Source organism: Ornithorhynchus anatinus, chromosome X5, assembly GCF_004115215.2.
Source record: "Ornithorhynchus anatinus isolate Pmale09 chromosome X5, mOrnAna1.pri.v4, whole genome shotgun sequence".
In the NCBI taxonomy this organism is placed as follows: Eukaryota; Metazoa; Chordata; class Mammalia; order Monotremata; family Ornithorhynchidae; genus Ornithorhynchus; species Ornithorhynchus anatinus.
Window position 1 is genome coordinate 17720948 of NC_041753.1, and position 20048 is coordinate 17740995.

Sequence of the window (20048 nt, forward strand, 5' to 3'; positions counted from 1 at the left end):
TAATTATTGTTTTCTATTTCAGTCTTTTTAATTATGTATTCTTGATTACAGTAATGAGAAATCAAAGTTTGAATGGCTACCCTGTTTATTGGGTTAAAGAGAAAAGAGGGGAATTGCAGTATTACTTTAATTAAACCCCATAATGTTCTTTAGTGTGCCTGGTTCATCCATCTTTTCTATGAGTTAATAAGAAGAAAAGAAAAGAAGATCAGGGATGGGCATTAAATCAAATCATGGACTGCTGAAATGGTACAAACAACTCTGTTAATGTATTTTAATTTACAGACTGTATGAAGCATTAAAATTCCAATACCTTATTCTAGTAACAAGGATGGTATTAAAGTCAAACATGAACTCAGTGGGAAACCACTCTGGTAAGAAATTTAATAAGAATAGAAAAGTGACTGATCTTAATTGCAGAATGAGCAAGGGCCAGGAAGGGGAACCTTGCATTTGACTTGTCAATTAAGTGAATTTTTAAATTCAGCCCAGTTGGTCAAATGTGGCTCAGTTCAGCCCACCTTGCCTAGTAATATGAATTTCCTTTTCTGATTGGGAATAAAAGTACTGTCTTGTATAACTTCAGTGCTAGAGAGAGGGGTAGTGTGGCCTAGTGGAGCCAGGAGACCAGGGTTCTAATCCTGGCTCTGCCAGTTGCCTGCTGTGGGCAAGTGATTTGACAGCTCTGTGCCTCAGTTTCCACATCGGTAAAATGGGGATAAAATACCTGTTCTCCCTCCCTCTTAGGCTGTATGCCCCTTGAGGGACAGGGACTGTGTCCTGTGCATTTTCTCCTTGGACTTAGTACAGAGCTCCGCACACAGTAAGTGCTTAATAAATACTATTACTACTTATACTGCATTTACCCCAATGCTGAGTACAGTGCTTGGCACATAGTAAGTGCTTAACAAATATCACAGTCATTGTTACTGATGCTATTTGAGGCCCTCAGTCAGTTATAGATATTATCTATAATTAATCTTGACAGTATTTCTGAGAAGTAGTTTGGGGAAACAGTAGTTTGGAGAAAACAGAAGTTGCCATTAATATGACACAATGGAGCCAGTATTACTATCCAGGTTACTTAAACCGTAGTTCTCAATAGATCACAACACTGAATATAAATAAAGACTGGGGAATTCTCCCAAACTGGAAATGTTCCAAGGTTTAAAACACACTGCTCTTTGTCCCCTGAATGTGTCAATTAATGTTGTCAGTAATGTGTCAGTAATGTTACTTACTGAAGGTAATCTTCACGTCCTTAGTTGTCTTTTGTTGCTTATTTGGGGGATTCTCACCACCTACGAAGCCCCTGTGATTCAATACTTGACATGAGTCAAGATTTCCACAGGTGATGATTTATCACAGTCCTGTGCTTAGCTACCAAATAGTTTGCTGAACCTGGAGTCCACCCACCTTCAGCATATGAATCAATCAATCCATCAATGGTATTTATTGAGTACTTACTATGTACAGAGCACAAAACTAAGTGCTTGGGAGAGTACAATAAAATAGAGTTGATAGGCATGATCTCTGCCCACAAGGAGCATACAGTCCAAGGGGGAAACACAAAAGGAAATAATTAAGCTTTCCTCCTGTACTGCCATGCTACTGAAAAATTATTTTAGCAAAAACATGATTATCTGCTGTGGACAGGACATGTACATTTGTACTGCAGGTAAATGTTGAAATTTTCTTTGACTACCACTAGCAATAATTATTTAGGTATAAAAGCAGATGCTAAGAATGTGATTTATTGCTTAATAGATTATAATAAAAAATGAAAACTCCATCACATTGGTCATTAATCTGGTTATGTGACACCTGACAACATTCACATTACATAGTGTAATTTGGCATCTGTTTTTCATGCCTCATTATCTACATTTCCTTTCATTTGCAGTGAGGAAGAGGATCAGACCTTACAAAACATGGCAACAATTAAGAAAATTACTGTACCATAGCTGCAACTTCCAGCCTGAGAATAACTAACTTCTTCAAAGTCAGAATCAAGTGAAATTAATAATAATGAAAAATTTCCACAAGGTTTATGATGATGCAGTTCTTGCCGTTTATTGGAAAGATTCCCACTGCATTCTCTGCACAGTGAATCTTGCCTCTTTTTCCTGTTTTGAAATATCCTCTTTGCAATTATTCTCCAGAAATTTTCAGATGACAATGTTAGTTTTTTTTAAAGAGTTATTCCTTAAAGTTAGGTCAGAGAAGCCAGTCTTTTTGCTGGTTTTTAAAAATTGATGGCACTGAAAAAAAGTTTTTGCCTTCTTTCCTTTAAAAGATGGACAGGGTTAATGGTGACAACTTTTCATTTTGAATTTGGGGGAAAATTCAGGGTGGGGAGTCACAGATGGAGAGCATGGAAGGGATGGGGCACCAGGGACAGAGCACTGAGGAATGGAGCTTTGAGAGAACATGGGAGGAAAAGACTGAGAAGAAAGAGAGGAAGGGGAAGAAAAAAGAGAAGAAGGCACAGGGGAAGAGGAGGAGATGTAGGAGCAACTCAATCAAGCAATAAATCACGAGAAGCAGCGTGGCCTAGTCGATAGAGCATGGGCCTGGGAGTCAGAGGACCTGGGTTCTCATCCCAGTTCCACCACTTGCCTGCTGTGTGACCTTGGCAAGTCACTTAATTTCTCTGTGTCTCAATTTCCTCATCTGTAAAATGGGGATTAAATCCTCCCCCCTCTTACTTAGACTGTGAACTCAATGTGGAACAGGGATTCTGTACAACCTGATTATCTTGTGTCTACTCCAGTGCTTAGTACAGGACTTAGCATGGAATAAGCACTTAGGTATCAAAATTGAATTAATCATTCTATTCATTGAGTGTCTTCTGTGTGCAGAGCACTGTACTAAGCACTTGGGAGAGTACAATAGAATTAATAGACATAATCCCTGTCCACATGGGGATTGCAATCTAGTAGGGAAGAAGACTAAAATAAATTACAAATAGGAGTATAAAGATATTTACATAAGTGCTAAGAGGGTTGTGAGTACTTAGGTGGTGTGTAAGGGCTGAAGTGACACTTGGGGGATAAATAGTGGGGAGATTAGAAATCAATTGGGGAAGGCCTCCTGGAGGAGATGTAATTTCAGAAGAGAAATCAGAACTCCAACTCCACTGTTTCTTGTGCAGAGGCAGTGGCAAGTGTCCGGCCAGGAAACAGCTCAGAGACTGTGGCCCCACAGGCTTTAAATTGATGTCATAGCGGCTCTGGAGCTTCAAGGCTTGCCCCGCCATCAAAGGAACCTCCCAGGCCGCTTGGGCAGAACGAGCAGCAAAGTGATGCACAGCTTGCCTTCATGGGACTCTGGGGCTGGAGGCAAGACAATCTTTGGCTCAGTCCCAGAGCCGGATGAGGATGGAAAAATAGCATAACGGGTGTGAATGTAGTGATGGGGTCTGCAACCTGATATCAGGGGAGGAAGTGGAGCCAAGATGTAGGCTCCACCTCTGGTCCCTTTCTGGTTCCAAGAGGTGGGGCTGGCTCATCTCCATAGAGTTGGTGCCAATGGAAAGAGTCATTGAGACTTATCATCATTATATGGGATGGGTCAACGATAACCTAGCTAGAGATAAAGCATAAGGAGACTCTCATTCTCATCAGAAGACCAGTTAACTCTAATGCCAGATCACCAATTTTTAACTTAACCAATAGATTAAGACCCCCAAATCAGATTTCATAATTGCTCTGCAAGTAATATAAATGGGATTCCATTTTGTTCAACAACTTTGTTTCGCAAGGGGAAAAAAAAGGAGGCTTGCCATCATACCTGGATAAATACTGTCCTGATGTGAGATTTCCTACACCTGTGTCCATGCAATTCATCGTACTGGGGATAAGCGCAAGTTCTGGTCGGATCATGGTAGCTGTGGCCACGGCTCTTGCTACTAGCTCCATTGCATCTTGAACGTAGAACTCAAAGGCCGATTGTGTGGTTTTGCCATGAGCAATGAGGCCCAGAGGCAAGCCTTCTGTTCTCAGTTCCTCCACGTTCTGAGAATCTCCGAGTATCCAGTGAAGCTCAGGGGGCATCACTCCAAACTGGGTGGCGATTTCGAAAATCCTCCTGGTGCTTTCCATGTCACAGCCAAACATCACCATGGTGGGTGTAGTATCTTTAATGCTCTCTAGCTGGACCTGCAAGAAGCTCAAAAGATCCTGACTTGATGAGAGGTTGGTTGTGATATTTAAAATGGATCCCAGGTGAAACTTGGAGTTCTGTTGTGTGAGGAGGAGAAAGTCTGTGATGTTCCACTCTTCTTGGCATAACAGCAAACTGAAATTGTACCAGTTGTTCATGGTCAGGATCGAGACGGTGACCTCTGCATCAGAACTTAATGAATTTTCTAAACTCAGCTGTAGGTGAAGGGGATTCTGCATTTAAACACATTAAAAAAAATGAGAAAGTATAAAGGTAATACTTTAATCAGGGCACTTTATTTTTATCTCATTTTCATAAGAATTAAAGTGTGCTTTTAATCAAGTGCATTAAGACATATCCTCACCTCACATTTCTTACAGAATGGCTGTTATTTTTCAATCAATGGGATTTTTTGAGTGCTTACTGTGTGCAGAGCACTGTATGAAGCATCCCCCTCAGCTTCTACTCAGCCCTCAAAGAATCCAACTGTAAGGAACAGTTCATCACATCACATAATAGTCTTTCATTTTCGTAGTTGGTCTTGAGTCATGTTCCATGAACAGTTTACTAGAAATTCAGTGAGGATCACATATCTTCCTCTCCCCACAAGTGGCATCATCCAAATATTTCATAATAAAGTTTCTACTTACAAGCAGCCAATTTGCTTTATGTAATTGAAGATTACATGACATTCTACTTTCTCCCAGAGCAGATTTATGAACAGCCAGTGACATAAATCTAGAGGGTAGGATGAGCGAAAGCAAGTGACTATAGATGTGTTCCACCTTTTGGGGGTTATCTTTTACCTTTGATATTCAGGACATATAATGCACAAAGATATTTCAACAAGGACAAACATAAAAATGACCACTAAGCCTAAGCCACATAAATACTGTAAAATCAACAAAAACACTTATAGATCCATTTTTCATAGTCCTCTGCCAGAGTCTTCTTTCCTTTTAAAGTTTTAGATCTATCAGTATTTGTATGCACAGTTGATGAGCAGAATCAGTCGTGTCTGAAAACCAGGAAGCCTTCTCAGCCACAATCACCTTATGCTGTGAGATGCAACATGAGCTCAGCAAGGGATTAGACCCTCTTTGAATTAGGATTCCTGTTTTGCCCTGACTCTCTGGCCAAGTCTCCATGGGACAAATCTTATACTCTTCCCCTCCCTGCCCCCAATTTCTCCAATTCACAGGTTGCTTTACAGAGCAGATGCTGCCAATTTCTTTACCAAACAACCCAAAGAGGACTGCAAACTGTTCAATTTGTGGTATTATTTTGGGAAATCTTATGAGTCACTGGTTTGAACCTGTGCAAAAGTGACTTTGGACAGTGTATGTGTGTGTGTGTGCACGCATGCATGGGCTCATGCCTACCTTTTGACCAGTCCCAGAGGGGTCTGATGGACAACATCTGCTTAGGACGGCTGGGACCCCTATTTCCAACCTGCCTGGACTCTCTGAGAAGTGGCCTGAAACATCCCCGAGTGACAATACGGTGGTGAGACAGGTCAGCGGGTTGGAGAAGCCCTTAATTCTGGTGGAGAGTCTGACATCAGGTTACCCAAGATGGGCTAACAGATGGGAGTAGTTATATGTAGCTCCATAGACATTAGCCTTAGCTGTAGGGGCAACCCTACTTAGCATTAGCGTTGTACTTACATTTAGGCTTGCTCTTTGCAGAAAAGGAGGTTATCTAAAAAAAAAAATCCTGCCCCCCAATCCTTTGTTCTGTGGATCCCTGGCCACTTTGTGATTTTAGGTGAGTCCTTCACCTCACTTTGCCATCCCAGTTTGTTCACCTGCTCAGGAAGTCTAATTTAATGCACCCAGTGAATACATGTGGGAAACTCAATCGCAGAAACCAACTGTGAATTAAACCCCAGCTACCAAATAGTTCATTCTCTCATTCATTCACTCAATCATATTTATTGAGCACTTACAGAGCACAGTATTACGCCCTTGGGAGAATACAATGCAACAATAAACAGACACATTCCCTTCCCACGATGAGCTTACAGTCTCTCTTGTTCAGGTTCTCCCCACACCCACATTCCCCCTTTCTTTATTTGTTGTCTCTGTTTCCTTTGCCCACCTCAGTAAAGCATTCCTATCTGCTGCTCTACCTGGCTAAGTGTTTTATTTATTCACATCTTTGGAGCCCTTACTGACAGCTGGGAAATGTCCAGGTCTTGGCAGGACCTGATGGGGATAATCAGTTGTACTGTAGTGCAAATGTTTTCAGGAATGAAAGATGAGTCACATAAGCGGAGGGGAATTCAGCAAAAATGTAGTAAATGGGAGCAAAATATAATCTGTAGCAGGGGAAATGAGAAACAAAATGGGAAGTGAAAAAAACAGATATTACAAACGATTACTTCTGCTTTATTTTCCAGTATTGCTTTTCGGGCAAAGAATTGGTATGAAATAAAATCAAGCGGTGGTTTCTGGTGAGAGTGAAATAATTCCAAATAAAAGCAGTGAGAATCTCCTTTCGCCTGCTGCCTGCAAATGTAATGTGATTTTATAAAGCTATTCAGGGATTGACTGATAATGGAATAAAAAAAATCTTTCACCTCTAAAATGTCGAATTGGGAGCTTTTCCCCCATCTCATTACTGCTTGATAGCCAAAGTGAAATGAGTTGTTGATCTTGTTTCCTAATGGAGAGGTATATATACAACTAAAAATAGCACTCTCTTATATGGTATGTACATAGTTTTTCTCAAAGAGCCATACAAGCTTTATGGATATTACCTACTAGACTCTCAGGTCATAAATTAGATGATCAAAATTAGAATGTTATTTAATGGGTCCTGTGAAAAGATACTTTAACAATAGTATGGCAACATTTCCTGGCTTCAAGGATCGTTCATCAAAGATAAGACAACTCAGATGCTGACTTTAAAGTGTTGAAACAAGTTTTTTCACTTTTCCTTTTGGTATATTTGGTTTGGTTTTTTTCCAATATTTTGCCTCAAATAAAAAGAAAAGGAATGGCAGATGGAAATATGGAAAGCAGTATTATTCCTACTGACAGTACAGTAGGTAAATAGGCAAGAGGGCCTACAAGGAATCTGCTCACTCCTCAGGACCCCTTCCTGAGAGAGGCTCTTTTGAATGGGATGTCAATCACTCACCCAGTGACATCATTTGGAGCATAGCCAATTACAGGGGAGGAATTGGGCAGAGAAGAGGGGGTGGGAAACTGGGGCTTAAAAAAAATTAACAGAGCCACAAGGAACATTCAATTGAATTTCATCCAGGCTTCCAGTGTGGAAGGAAACATGAATTTTGCATTGGGGAAGGAAAGGGTTAATGTTGAGGTGGTCCTGATTTTTTTAAAATGGTATTTGTTAAGCACTTACTCTGTGCCAGGCACTAGGATAGATACATGACAATCAGGATCGACACAGTCCCTATCCCACATAGGGCTCACAATCTCAACCTCCATTTACAAACAAGGTAACTGTGACACAGAGAAGTTTAGTGACTTATCCAAGGTCACACAGTAGACAAGTAGTGGAGTTAAGATTAAAACCCAAGCCCTTTGACTCCTAGACCCCTGCTCTTTCCATTAGGCCATGCTGCTTCTTGCCTTGTTTTGTTTTATGGTACTTGCTAAGTGTTTGCTATGTGCCAGCCAAGGTACTAAGCGCTGGGATAGATACAAGATAATCAGGTCCCTGTCCCACATGGGACTCACAGTCTAAATAGAAGGGAGGAGGATTTAATCCCCATTTTACTAATGAGGTCTCTGAGGCACAGAGAAGTTAAGTGACTTGACCAAGGTCACACAGCAGGCAAGTAGGGGAGCTGGGATTAGAACCCAGGACTTCTGACTTACAGGCCTGTGTCCTTTCCACTAGGCCATGCTGATTAGGGGAGCCAGCTCCCCTAGATAATAATAGGATTGTGCATAATAAGAGAAGAATGCCAGAGAAAACACTGAAACAGACTTGCAAGCACCAATGGAAATTGACTAGATGTTCCACGGGTCAGCTGGTGGAGCTGATTTTAGCCAGAGTGTGTGTGGGACCTATTAATTCAGAGACTAACTATATCATAACCAGTTATTACACCGTACCCCCTCTGAGGTACAGGGTAATGACTTTATGTCCCCAAGGTCACAGAGCATAGTAATGGAGATAAAAATCTGTTTTTTAATTTTATTTCAAAATTGTTAAACTCCCTTAAATCCAGAGACCCAACCTGAACAGCTGTGGCTGGCACTTTTGATGATGCAATATCTATCAACCCAGCAGAAAGATATCATCAGTCGAGGCTGAAGGAACCAGGGAAAATCTTAGGTCAGAGAGAAAATAGTTCATTGGGTGTAGTGGATAGAGCATGGGCTTGGGAGTCATAAGGCTATGGGTTCTAATCCTGCCTCTGCCATTTGACTGCTGAGTGACCTTGGGCAAGTCACTTCACTTCTCTGGGGCTTAGTTACCTCATCTGTAAAATGAGGATTTTGATAGTGTGAGCCCCATTATTATTCTTTTTATTAATGATGCATATATATCTATAATTCTATTCATTTATATTGATCCTATTGATGCCTGTCTACTTGTTTTATTTTGTTGTCTGTCTCTCCCCTTCTAGACTGTGAGCCCGTTGTTGGGTAAGGGATTGTCTCTATCTACTGCTGAACTGTACTTTCCAAGCACTTAGTACAGTGCTCTGCACACAGTAAGCACTCAATAAATACAATTGAATGAATGAATGAATATGGGACAGGGACTGTGTCCAACTCCATTTATTTGTGTCCACCCCAGCGCTTAGTACAGTGCCTGGCACATAGACCTTAACAAATACCACAATTATTAATATTATTATTATTATTATTGAGAACACAGAACCATATCACTAAGATTGTAAGGACAAGATATAAGGGTAGGAACATCAAGAAGTTTTGTAAGTTGTGTATATGTATTAGTATGCGGGAGGAACAAATGGAAATTCTCTCTACCAAAGAAAAAACAAAGGTATAAACCATTATAAAACATTTTTAAAACAATGTTTTTGATCAAGACACCTCTTCAAGAATGCAGCAATAGCTGTCGATTAACAATGAGCTACTTCAAATGTTGATCAAATAAGCCAAGTCCTGTGACACCAGAAAACTTGATTTGTATTGGACAATAATTGTCACACCAGGACTAAGCTTCTTCTAGGTTATCTGAATAGATCTATAACTAACCCAAAGTATCCAGGGTGAGAGTGTGTGTGTGTGTAAGAGAGAGAGAGAGGAGGAGAGAGAGAGAGAGATTTAGGAGCAAAAATCAATCCTGTTCCCATCATCTGAATCAGAGGTGTTAGACCTGACCAGTGTTCTGACAAATTCTTATTTGTTGAGTTTTTACTACAGAACATATGCAATTTACTGCTCTACTGTTGAGTATTCCAGCTGTGGTATTTTAGCCTGTTTTAGCTAAGTGGACTATGAAAACCCACTTAACTAGGACAGACCTGGAATTGGGGTGACTTTCCCAGGCAATTAAAAAAAATACAAATGTTTTGGAATTTGGATTGTCTAGTTTAATCACTTTAACTGTTTTGTCCTGTAGTGCTTCTAGTGCTTCCTGCTTTATCCCTGTTCTTTCTCCTGCTTTCCCTATCAACTATGAAACATTGTTTTCTGTCTCTCCATTAAATTCTAAGCTACTTGAGAGCAGGGAACAATGTGTGTCTCGCTACTGCCATACTCTACCAAGTGCTCAGTATCATGCCTTACACTCTGTAAGTACTCAATAAATAGCATTGATTGATTGAAAACACCAGGAGTTGAATGACCTCATCAAAAGGCTAGAGAAAATATTCCCACAGGAAGAAAAAAAGTGCTTCCCACTCAAAGGAAAAAAGAAGAGATGCCTTCTGTTTCTACAGTTTATTCAGGAATCAAATTAGAAAAAATATATATGGAAAATCCAACAAATCAAGAGTAAACAATGTAAGGTGTAAGGGGGGGTATAAGGTGTCCCTAAATGAAAAGTGGATGGAAGAGGTGGATGGTGTGTGCTTTGATGGAAAAAAAAAAAATGGAAAAAAAAAAAAAGGGTGGGGATGGTGCAAAAGCTGCATTGGGGGTCAAGGAGAAGACAGACTCCTCCCGCTTTTCACATGAGTGGCAGGTAGTGATAGAAGGTGAGGTCCCTTGGGAGGGAGTGGCAGGGAAGGTGGTTTCATCTGGAACTGAGGCACATCTGGGTTAGTAAGAGGTTGAAAAGAAGGGGAATTTGTCCACCGTGGAGGTGGGGGTGAGCTGATGGGGTGCAATCCTGAGTGCAATATGTGGTCTCCAGTAGTGTCCAGAGAGGTCAGGGCTATAGTGAGAACTTTGTAAATCAATATCCTGAATCAAAAGAAGGTTCTAACTCAAGTTTATATTCTCCTGACTCTGAACAGAGTAGTGAAATTGGGTTAATTAGATTGTATGAGTCCTTGCATAGCACCAGGCAGCTAAATAAATTCATTTGATTCCACAGCGTTATAATGGACCTTAGCTGTGGTCTCAGCTAATGAATTAAGATATGTCCATCATAACCACAGCCAATTTTCAAACATAGCTATGTTTACATTAGGGGAGCTGAATTCTCATTTTAACCTTCATTGGGCTGACCTTTGTATCTTGCAGTACAGAAGTCAATTTGAATATTGTTTCTGTGGTTTGGAAGTCAGCAATAAAGCATTTTGTACTTTTCCTCTGGCTTCAGGGAGAAGCAAGGTAATTTCAGAAGCCAAGAAGAGCTGAGAAGCTGGTAGTGGGGAATGAACAGGGGAGGGTTGTAAGCCTTTTAATTTGCTAAGGGCAACAAAACAAATGTGTTGGATAGTTCTGTGAATCTATATTTCCTAAGCATGAATAGCCAAGCTTGTGTTGGATCTGTTTTTATGATCTGTGCAGGTATAAAACATTATATAACTACACATATATTTGTTTTTGACCTTCATACTTAAATACTCTGCTGCTGCTAGTGTAGCTATCAATCAGCGGTATTTCCATCGATGGAATTTGAGCGCTCACTGTGTGCAGAGCACTGTACTAAGTGCTCAGGCGAGTACAATACGACAGAGTTGCTAGACACATTTCCAGCCCACAAAGGGTTTGCAGTCTTTCAAGACCAATGTAGGCCCTGCAGCCTTTCCCAAACTACATTCCGTTTGTAGGACTCAGAGCTCTGTTTCTCCTGCCAAATGAACACCTTCATCTATGATGTTCTTGGAGACTAAGAACATATTGGCAACTAATTCAATTCTTTTTAGATTTGGAGTTGTCCAAGAAATTGGCAAAGGGACCACATACCACATAGTTCCAACATCTCTCTTGAATCAGCAATGACACTATATCCTGCTTCTAGATATTGCTACTTTTCTGGCTTGGACCCAGTTGTATTCTGGATCAGAGGAGCCTAGCTACAACGAAGAGCTACTGCAGAGATTTTGCAAGATACCACTCTGTACAACCTCTTCTTTGTACAGAAAGTTGCTGAATGGGAAGCAGTGAGAAAATTATATCTGTACATTACAACTTTTCACTCTATTACATACCGTCAGAATCCAGAGAAGCTTTTTTTCACTAAGTTATGATTTGGTTGGGATGGATATAAAAACGAACTTCCCCATTTTAAAGTGCAGACTAATTTGTCTTTGAAACGGTAAATGATGAAATTAGGATCCTTGAAGAAATAACCAATGGTTTAAAGAACAATTTTAGCCTTTATTAATTCATTACAGTGCTTTTGACAAAATTATTTAATATTTTGGGAATATAATTTTAGATGTATCAGCAAGCAGATGATTTACTAGTTAAATGGAATTTATTGAACTGTACTGAAATGATCATTATAAAAATTCTCACTGAAAATCCCTGACAGATTCTCTCAAAATGGGGCCTACCAAAGTGGGCCTCTTCTAATTAAATTGTCTAGAATGCAAGGAAAAATTCCTATAGAAATTTGATTACTCTGTGTCAATTCAGCTTGAAATTATTATTAAACTATGGCTGTGCCACATCCAAATTTGTTCTATTGCATAAAGAATTAAAACTCAGCTAAATGCTGATTATTTTTAATTTTTAAGTACATTCCTGAACTGGCACCAAACTTAATTTGTAAACTTTTTTATGTCAGCCAAATTATGTCAACATATATATTGTTTTGGCTTTGAAAAAAAATTATCCTTTCAGCTGATTGTGATGTTACGTTTCCTTCATATAAATTGGCGTGTCCATCAATTTCTTAGATTAGAAAGATCCATTTAGCAAGAAATTTGAATCACTATTAACTTTTCTTTTCATTAAGGAATAAAACTAAACTTTTACCAGGTTTTGATCATAGTCTGCTACCTGAGATAAGAGCTGGCTCATTTAACAATAGAAACAATATTTATATACCATCAAAATCTAACTTGGCAACATTTGCTGAATTTTTAATTCAGCATTTTACTCCAAAGCCTGCAACACTAATTAGGATTAGGCAATGTTGCACTCCCATTTTATTTCACTTGGATTACCGTGGCTATGATAACTTAATTAAAAGTTCGTATCCTGCAAATCTTTGCTTGGTAGCTACATATGAAAGAAAGAAGGCTTCCTTGAAATATTAACTTGCTAGATTCTCTGGAGGCAGTGAAAAGGCTTCAGACTGTATTAATAATCTCAAACAAAGTTCTTCAAGAAATCATGGGGAATCATGAGGACCATGAAACCTGATATCAGTTGGTGAGGGAGTCTGCTTTCAAAAGAAAAGATCTCTGCTTAACCAACCCTAGCTTTCCCATTGTTTGCATGTAACAATAGATCCTTGCTGAGCTAATGTGTTTGTCCCATATGTGTCTGTCTCTGTTTTTGAATCTGCTTCTTGTCAGTCATCTATTGTATTTACTGAGCCCTTACTATGTTCAATGCACTGTACTAAGAGCTTGGGAGAGTATAATACAACAATAGAACAGAGACATTCTCTGCCCCCAATGAGTTTATAGTCTAGAGGATGATCCTATAGCCTAGAGTACCTTGATCTTTCCAAAGCCTTTGCTTGAGGAGGACTCCTCTCCTGATTGCTGCTTGCCAGGCTGGTCTGCCAACGCATTCATTTTCCATTAGTCCACTGCGACATCTCATTGTTTGGGACTGAGCTACACTAGACCTTTACATTGCCTAGATTTGGACCCGGTTTCATGCATTGAGAGAGGGGAGGTTGGGTAGGAAGACCCAATGGGGCATGATAGCCTGGCATAAATGGAATGAGATTGGAGTTCTCTGTGAGGGGAGAAGACAGTTTTTTAGGGTGGAGTGTGTGGGCAAGAAGGCAGGTCAGGTGGTTGTGGTCAGAAAGTGGAGTTGCAGAATTGGTGGGGTTAGAAGTTTGTTCTGGGCAGAAAATGTGTCTACCAACTCTGTTATTCTGTTATATTTATATTTTACTCTCTCAAGCATTTAGTACAGTGCTCTACAATCAATCAATCATATTTATTGAGTGCTTACTGTGTGCAGAGCACTGTACTAAGTGCTTGGGAAAGTCCAACACAACAATTAAGCATTCAATAAATACCACTGATAACTAGATAGTGTAATTCATGCAATTTGATGCATGAATTATATGGGGAGGAGATTTGCAGCACAAAAAAATAGGAAAAGTACAGAGAAACACCAAGGCCTCTTTGCTGTGTCCACTGACCTCATAGAAGCATTTAACACTTTCAAAAGACCAGAGATCTGGAAACTGTTGAGTACATTTGGCTTTTCTGAGAAATTCAGCAAGATCCCTAGGCTGCTATGCTGAGAAGCAGCGTGGCTCAGTGGAAAGAGCACGGGCTTCGGAGTTTCGGAGTCAGAGGTCACGGGTTCGAATCCCGGCTCAGGCACTTGGCAGGTGTGTGACTGTGGGCGCGTCACTTAACTTCTCTGTGCCTCAGTTCCCTCATCTGTAAAATGGAGATGAAGACTGTGAGCCCCACGTGGGACGACCTGATTCCCCTGTGTCTACCCCAGCGCTTAGAACAGTGCTCTGCACGTAGTAAGCACTTAACAAATACCAACATTATTATTATGTAATGGTTAGTCAAGTCAGAGTTGAAGATGTCTTATCTCTTCTGACTCTACCTCAGAAGGACTCATAGAAGAGAAGAAGACTCTACCTCAGAAGGACTCATCAGATCCTGATCATATGTTTCTCTTTCTTAAAGACATTCGAGCATTTTGTGAGATCCTAGTTTAGTGATGTGCTTTTTATGGTAATGAAAATCGAGTGCCTCCACGTCCAACATGGAAGGAAAATAATTGAGTCAAGCTTGGAATAAAACCAAATGGAAAGAAATGGACCTAGATGAACCCAAATTGCTGAACATCAACTTTTTTTAAAAATGAAACTCTGTGAGGATGATGTAACCACACAAACCAATGCCAAGCAAATTCATCTACAGGCAATCCTTAGACATACAACACAATTGGCTCCTGAAAATTGTATTGAAATGAAAATCAAATCCCATTTTCTCATTGGAACAATGTTGTAAATGGGGGATTGGTTTTAGAAGCAAGGTCAGATACCTTGTGGCTATCAAAATAACCCATAATTATGTATTCAATCAATGATAGAAGGGTAATATAATGACATTAAAGAATATATATTGAGTCAGAGAGGCTACACCGTAGGGTAGCCGACTTGTATTTCAACAGAAGTAACAATAGGTCAACTCTTCCTAGTGGCTCTACTTGGGAATTAAGTAACATCTTTTCCCTGTCTCTCCACCCCAGCTTTTCCTGCTCTGTCTTCATCAAATTCTTGAAATATTCCTCTCTTTCCCCACCCACCGTGGCTTTAAATATTTCCCCATTTCCCCACAGCTCCTGTGTCCCTACAACTTCCTCCCCCGTGAATCCACCCCACAATCCCTGTGGTCCTGTTTGGTCTGTTTGTTTTTTTTTTTTAACTTCCCATTACAGCCTGGACAGTCCTTTCTTCAGTTACAGCCTATCCTTGCCCCCTAAGTTGCCACAACTGTGGAGAAAGGGCCAGATGAGCTAAGGCAAGGGAAGAAACCTGAAAGGGAGTCTTCGCCGTGCTTCTCGATCCTGCCCTGGCCATGTCCAGTAGCTGTGGCAGTCCTGACAAGGAGGGGGTCTCAGATGGGGAAAGGGACAAGTCTGGCTGTGAAACAAGTACTTTAGAAGTGCAAAACCACTGCCCCACAAACCACAAAATGGTATCTGGAGAGTGAGAAGGAAGCCATGGGGGTCCCTGCAATAATAGAGGGAGCAAATTTGGAATATGGGGGGTCACCCAGGAGCCACAGGGAAAGAATGTGGTGGGAGGGAAGAAGGAGGAAAACTTTAAAGAGGGGTGGAGGAAGAATGGAGGAGGCAGGGGGCAGGGAGGAGACAGGGTTAACTAATCGCTAGGCAGAGTAATCAAAGAGACAAGACACATCCATCTTACTCCTGATGAAGTACTTACTGTACTGTAGGTCATAAATGGAGTTAGTGCTACAAAGGAGACTAATGTCATAAAGTTAAAACCAATGGGTTGTACACCTAAAATAGGGTGTAAATGTACTTTGTAAGTGGTAGTGGTAATAGTAGAATTCACATTTATTAAGCATCCACGGGGTGCAATGCACTGTACTAAGAGATTGGGAAGTTCAAAATAAAGAAGTGACTCTAAAGGGGGAGACAGACCTGAAAACATTTACAACTAGGGTAATCAAAATAAATAATTGAATGATAAGTGAGAAGCAGCATGGCCTAGTGGAAAGAGTACAGGCCTGGGAGTCAGAAGATCTGGCTTCTAATCTCGGCTCTGCCACTTGTCTGCTGTGTGTCCTAGGGCAAGTCACTTAACTTCTCTGGGCCTCAGTTTCCTCATCAGGGGATTAAATCCTACTCCCTCCCACCTGGACTGTGAGCTCCATTCAGGACAGGGACTGTGTTTGAACTGATAACCTTGTATCTACCCCAGTACTTAGAACAGTGCTTGGTACATAGTAAGTGCTTAACAAATGTCATAATAATAATAGTAATGCATGCATAAACATGTACATAAGTGTTGAGGATAGGTTCAAATAAATACAAAAATGCTAGAAATGTATGATAGGTTTACATGACTTGGGGTACTGGAATTACCCTCTCTCAGGGTCTTTCATTCAATAGTATTTATTGAGCACTTACTATGTGCAGAGCACTGTACTAAGCGCTTGGAATGTACAAATAGATAACAGATAGAGACAGTCCCTGCCCTTTGACGGCCTTACAGTCTAGTCAGGGGAGACGGACAGACAAGAACAATAGCAATAAATAGAATCAAGGGGATGAACATCTCATTAAAACAGTAGCAAATAAATAGAATCAAGGCGATGTACATTTCATTAACAAAATAAATAGGGTAATGAAAATATATACAGTTGAGCAGACGAGTACAGTGCTGAGGGGATGGGAAGGGAGAGGGGGAGGAGCAGCGGGAAATGGGGGGAAAAGAGGGTCGCACCTGGATAGTTGCCAGTACTCTACCAGTCTCGACTATGGGAAGAAGAGTCAAGCAGAGGTCTACCCATTCCATTCCTAGCTTGGCCAAGTGGCTAGTGAGTGGAAGGCAATCTGCTACAAACTCACCTGTGCTGGGTAGTAGCAGCATGGGAGAGAGTCGAGGGCGGAGACTCAGGTTTACTGCATGGAAGAAGGCAATTCTGCAATCTGAATTAATCGGGGAAGCCTTTTTAGAGGAGGTGGGATTTTAAGAGGGATTTGAATTTAAGGAGAGCTGTGCTCCCTAAGATTTGAGGTAAGGGGGCGGCGAGGGGAGTTCCAAGCCAGGGAAACAGCATGAGAGAGGGGATGATGGTGGGAGAGTTGAGAGCGAGGTAGAAGCAGGAAGTTAGCTTGGTAGGAAAGGAGATGAGCTGGGGAGTAGCAAGTGACGCCTGGTAAGGTAAGGATGGGGAGGCAGACAAGTGGCAGAGCTGGGATTAGAACCCAGATCCTTCTGACTCCCAGGCCCATGCTCTATCCATTAGGCCATGCTTCTTCTCATGTTTATTATGTACCAAGCACTTGGGTAGATGCAGGATAAGCATATTGGATGTGCTGCTTCTAAAAACTGAGGGGACAGTGCCTGGGCATCAAACCAGATGGGGAATAGTTCGGTCACCACAGCCATGATTTAATGGACTAATCCTTAAGGGAACAGTCAAAGATACTTGAGAGTTGTAGATAAGATTTGATGAATTCATCAGTAGGGAAATAGAAGGGTAGTTTTGACTAGCCAAGGAGAGTTAACTGCAGAATCTGGGCAGAAGACCAATATACATGATAAAGCCTCCATTCAGTGTCCTGGAACAAACATCGTCTGAGCAGCCAGTATAAACTGCATAGCTCCGCCACAGTGGTTTGGGTCTGTGGGTCTTGCAGAATTTTGAGACTGTAGCACGGATTCCCCATGCTGGAGTTATAGTTGAGAGATGCTGACTCTCCCGCTTCTTTCTTACCTCCCTCATCTTTTCTCTTTCCCAACCTCCCAGGTCTTATGATCAACAGAGGGAAAAGGTGCCAGAGCTTGACAAGTGTTGGCACTAAAAATCCTGAACTATTTTATGGTGTCCACTAAACCCATGTCTGCCTAGAGATGGAAGAGACTATATACTGTTCAAACACATGGAAGCCAGCATTCAATACCTAAATTGCTTTTAGTCATCAGCCAATCAATTGCATTTATTGAACACTTTCTGTGTGCAAACTTCTGTAATAATAATAATAATTCATTCAATAGTATTTATTGAGCGCTTACTATGTGCAGAGCACTGTACTAAGCGCTTGGGATGAACAAGTCGGCAACAGATAGAGACAGTCCCTGCCGTTTGACGGGCTTACAGTCTAATCGGGGGAGACGGACAGACAAGAACAATGGCACTAAACAGCGTCAAGGGGAAGAACATCTCGTAAAAACAATGGCAACTAAATGGAATCAAGGCGCTGTACAATTCATTAACAAAATAAATAGGGTAATGAAAATATATACAGTTGAGCGGACGGGTACAGTGCTGTGGGGATGGGAAGGGAGAGGTGGAGGAGCAGAGGGAAAAGGGGAAAATGAGGCTTTAGCTGCGGAGAGGTAAAGGGGGGATGGCAGAGGGAGTAGAGGGGGAAGAGGAGCTCAGTCTGGGAAGGCCTCTTGGAGGAGGTGATTTTTAAGTAAGGTTTTGAAGAGGGAAAGAGAATCAGTTTGGCGGAGGTGAGGAGGGAGGGCGTTTCAGGACCGTGGGAGGACGTGACCCAGGGGTCGACGGCGGGATAGGCGAGACCGAGGGACGGCGAGGAGGTGGGCGGCAGAGGAGCGGAGCGTGCGGGGTGGGCGGTAGAAAGAGAGAAGGGAGGAGAGGTAGGAAGGGGCAAGGTGATGGAGAGCCTTGAAGCCTAGAGTGAGGAGTTTTTGTTTGGAGCGGAGGTCGATAGGCAACCACTGGAGTTGTTTAAGAAGGGGAGTGACATGCCCAGATCGTTTCTGCAGGAAGATGAGCCGGGCAGCGGAGTGAAGAATAGACCGGAGCGGGGCGAGAGAGGAGGAAGGGAGGTCAGAGAGAAGGCTGACACAGAAGTCTAGCCGGGATATAACGAGAGCCCGTAATAGTAAGGTAGCCGTTTGGGTGGAGAGGAAAGGGCGGATCTTGGCAATATTGTAGAGGTGAAACCGGCAGGTCTTGGTAACGGATAGGATGTGTGGGGTGAACGAGAGGGACGAGTCAAGGATGACACCGAGATTGCGGGCCTGCGGGACGGGAAGGATGGTCGTGCCATCCACGGTGATGGAGAAGTCTGGGAGCGGACCGGGCTTGGGAGGGAAGATGAGGAGCTCAGTCTTGCTCATGTTGAGTTTTAGGTGGCGGGCCGACATCCAGGTGGAGATGTCCCGGAGGCAGGAGGAGATGCGAGCCTGAAAGGAGGGGGAGAGGACAGGGGCGGAGATGTAGATCTGCGTAATAATGATGGTATTTGTTAAGTACTTACTATGTGCCAAGCAGTGTTCTAAATGCTGGAGGAGATACTAGATAATCAGGTTGTCCCATGTGGGGCTCACGGTCTTAATCCCCATTTTACAGATGAGGTAACTCATGCACAGAGAAGTTAAGTGACTTGCGCAAAGTCCCACAGCTGACAAATGATGGAGCCTGAATTAGAACGCACAACCTCTGACTCCCTAGCCCGTGCTCTTTCCACTGAGCCACGCTAAATGCTTTGAAGAGTACTGTATTAAAAGAGTTGGTAGACATGCTCCCTGCCCACAACGAACTTATAGCCTACAGGAAGAAACAGACAACAAGATAAAATAAATTACAGATAAGTACGTAAGTGCTGGGGGGCTAAGGGAGTGATGAATGAAGGGTGCAAATCCAAGTGCAAGGGTGATGCAGAAGGGAATGGGAGAAGAGAAAATGAGGGCTTAGTTGGGGAAAGCCTCTTGGAGGAGATATGTTTTTAATAAGCCTTTGAAGATGGGGACAGTGAACATCTGTCAGATATGAGAAGGAAGGGAGTTCCAGGACAAAGGCAGGATGTGGGCGAGAAGTCAGGAGTGAGCTAGACAAGATGGAGGTACAGTGAGTAGGTTGGCATTAGAGGAGTACAGCGTGTGGGCTGGGTTGTAGTAGGAGAGCGGCGAGGTCAAGTAGGAGGGGGCAAGGTGATTTGATTAATTAATCAGTAGGGAAATAGACAAGGGTAGTTCTGACTAGCCAAGGAGAGCCGACTGCTTTAAAGCCGATGGTAAGAAGTTTCTGTTTGATGTGGAGGTGGATGGGCAACCACTGGAGGATCTTGATGAGTGGGGAACATGGACTGAATGGTTTTGTAGAAAAATTATCCGGGCAGCAGAGTGAAGTGTGAACTTCAGTGGGG

The 20048-nt window shown here is 42.0% G+C and overlaps 1 protein-coding gene across 2 annotated transcripts in view; it reads right to left on the minus strand.

The window, feature by feature from the left end:
* GRIN3A (glutamate ionotropic receptor NMDA type subunit 3A) overlaps positions 1–20048 on the minus strand; it is a 142280-nt gene that overhangs the window by 84546 nt on the left and 37686 nt on the right. For both annotated transcript variants that reach the window (XM_029056128.2, XM_029056127.2), the window contains exon 2: positions 3793–4397. In XM_029056128.2, the coding sequence (XP_028911961.1) occupies positions 3793–4397 (605 nt within the window). The remainder of the gene's footprint in view (positions 1–3792; positions 4398–20048) is intronic.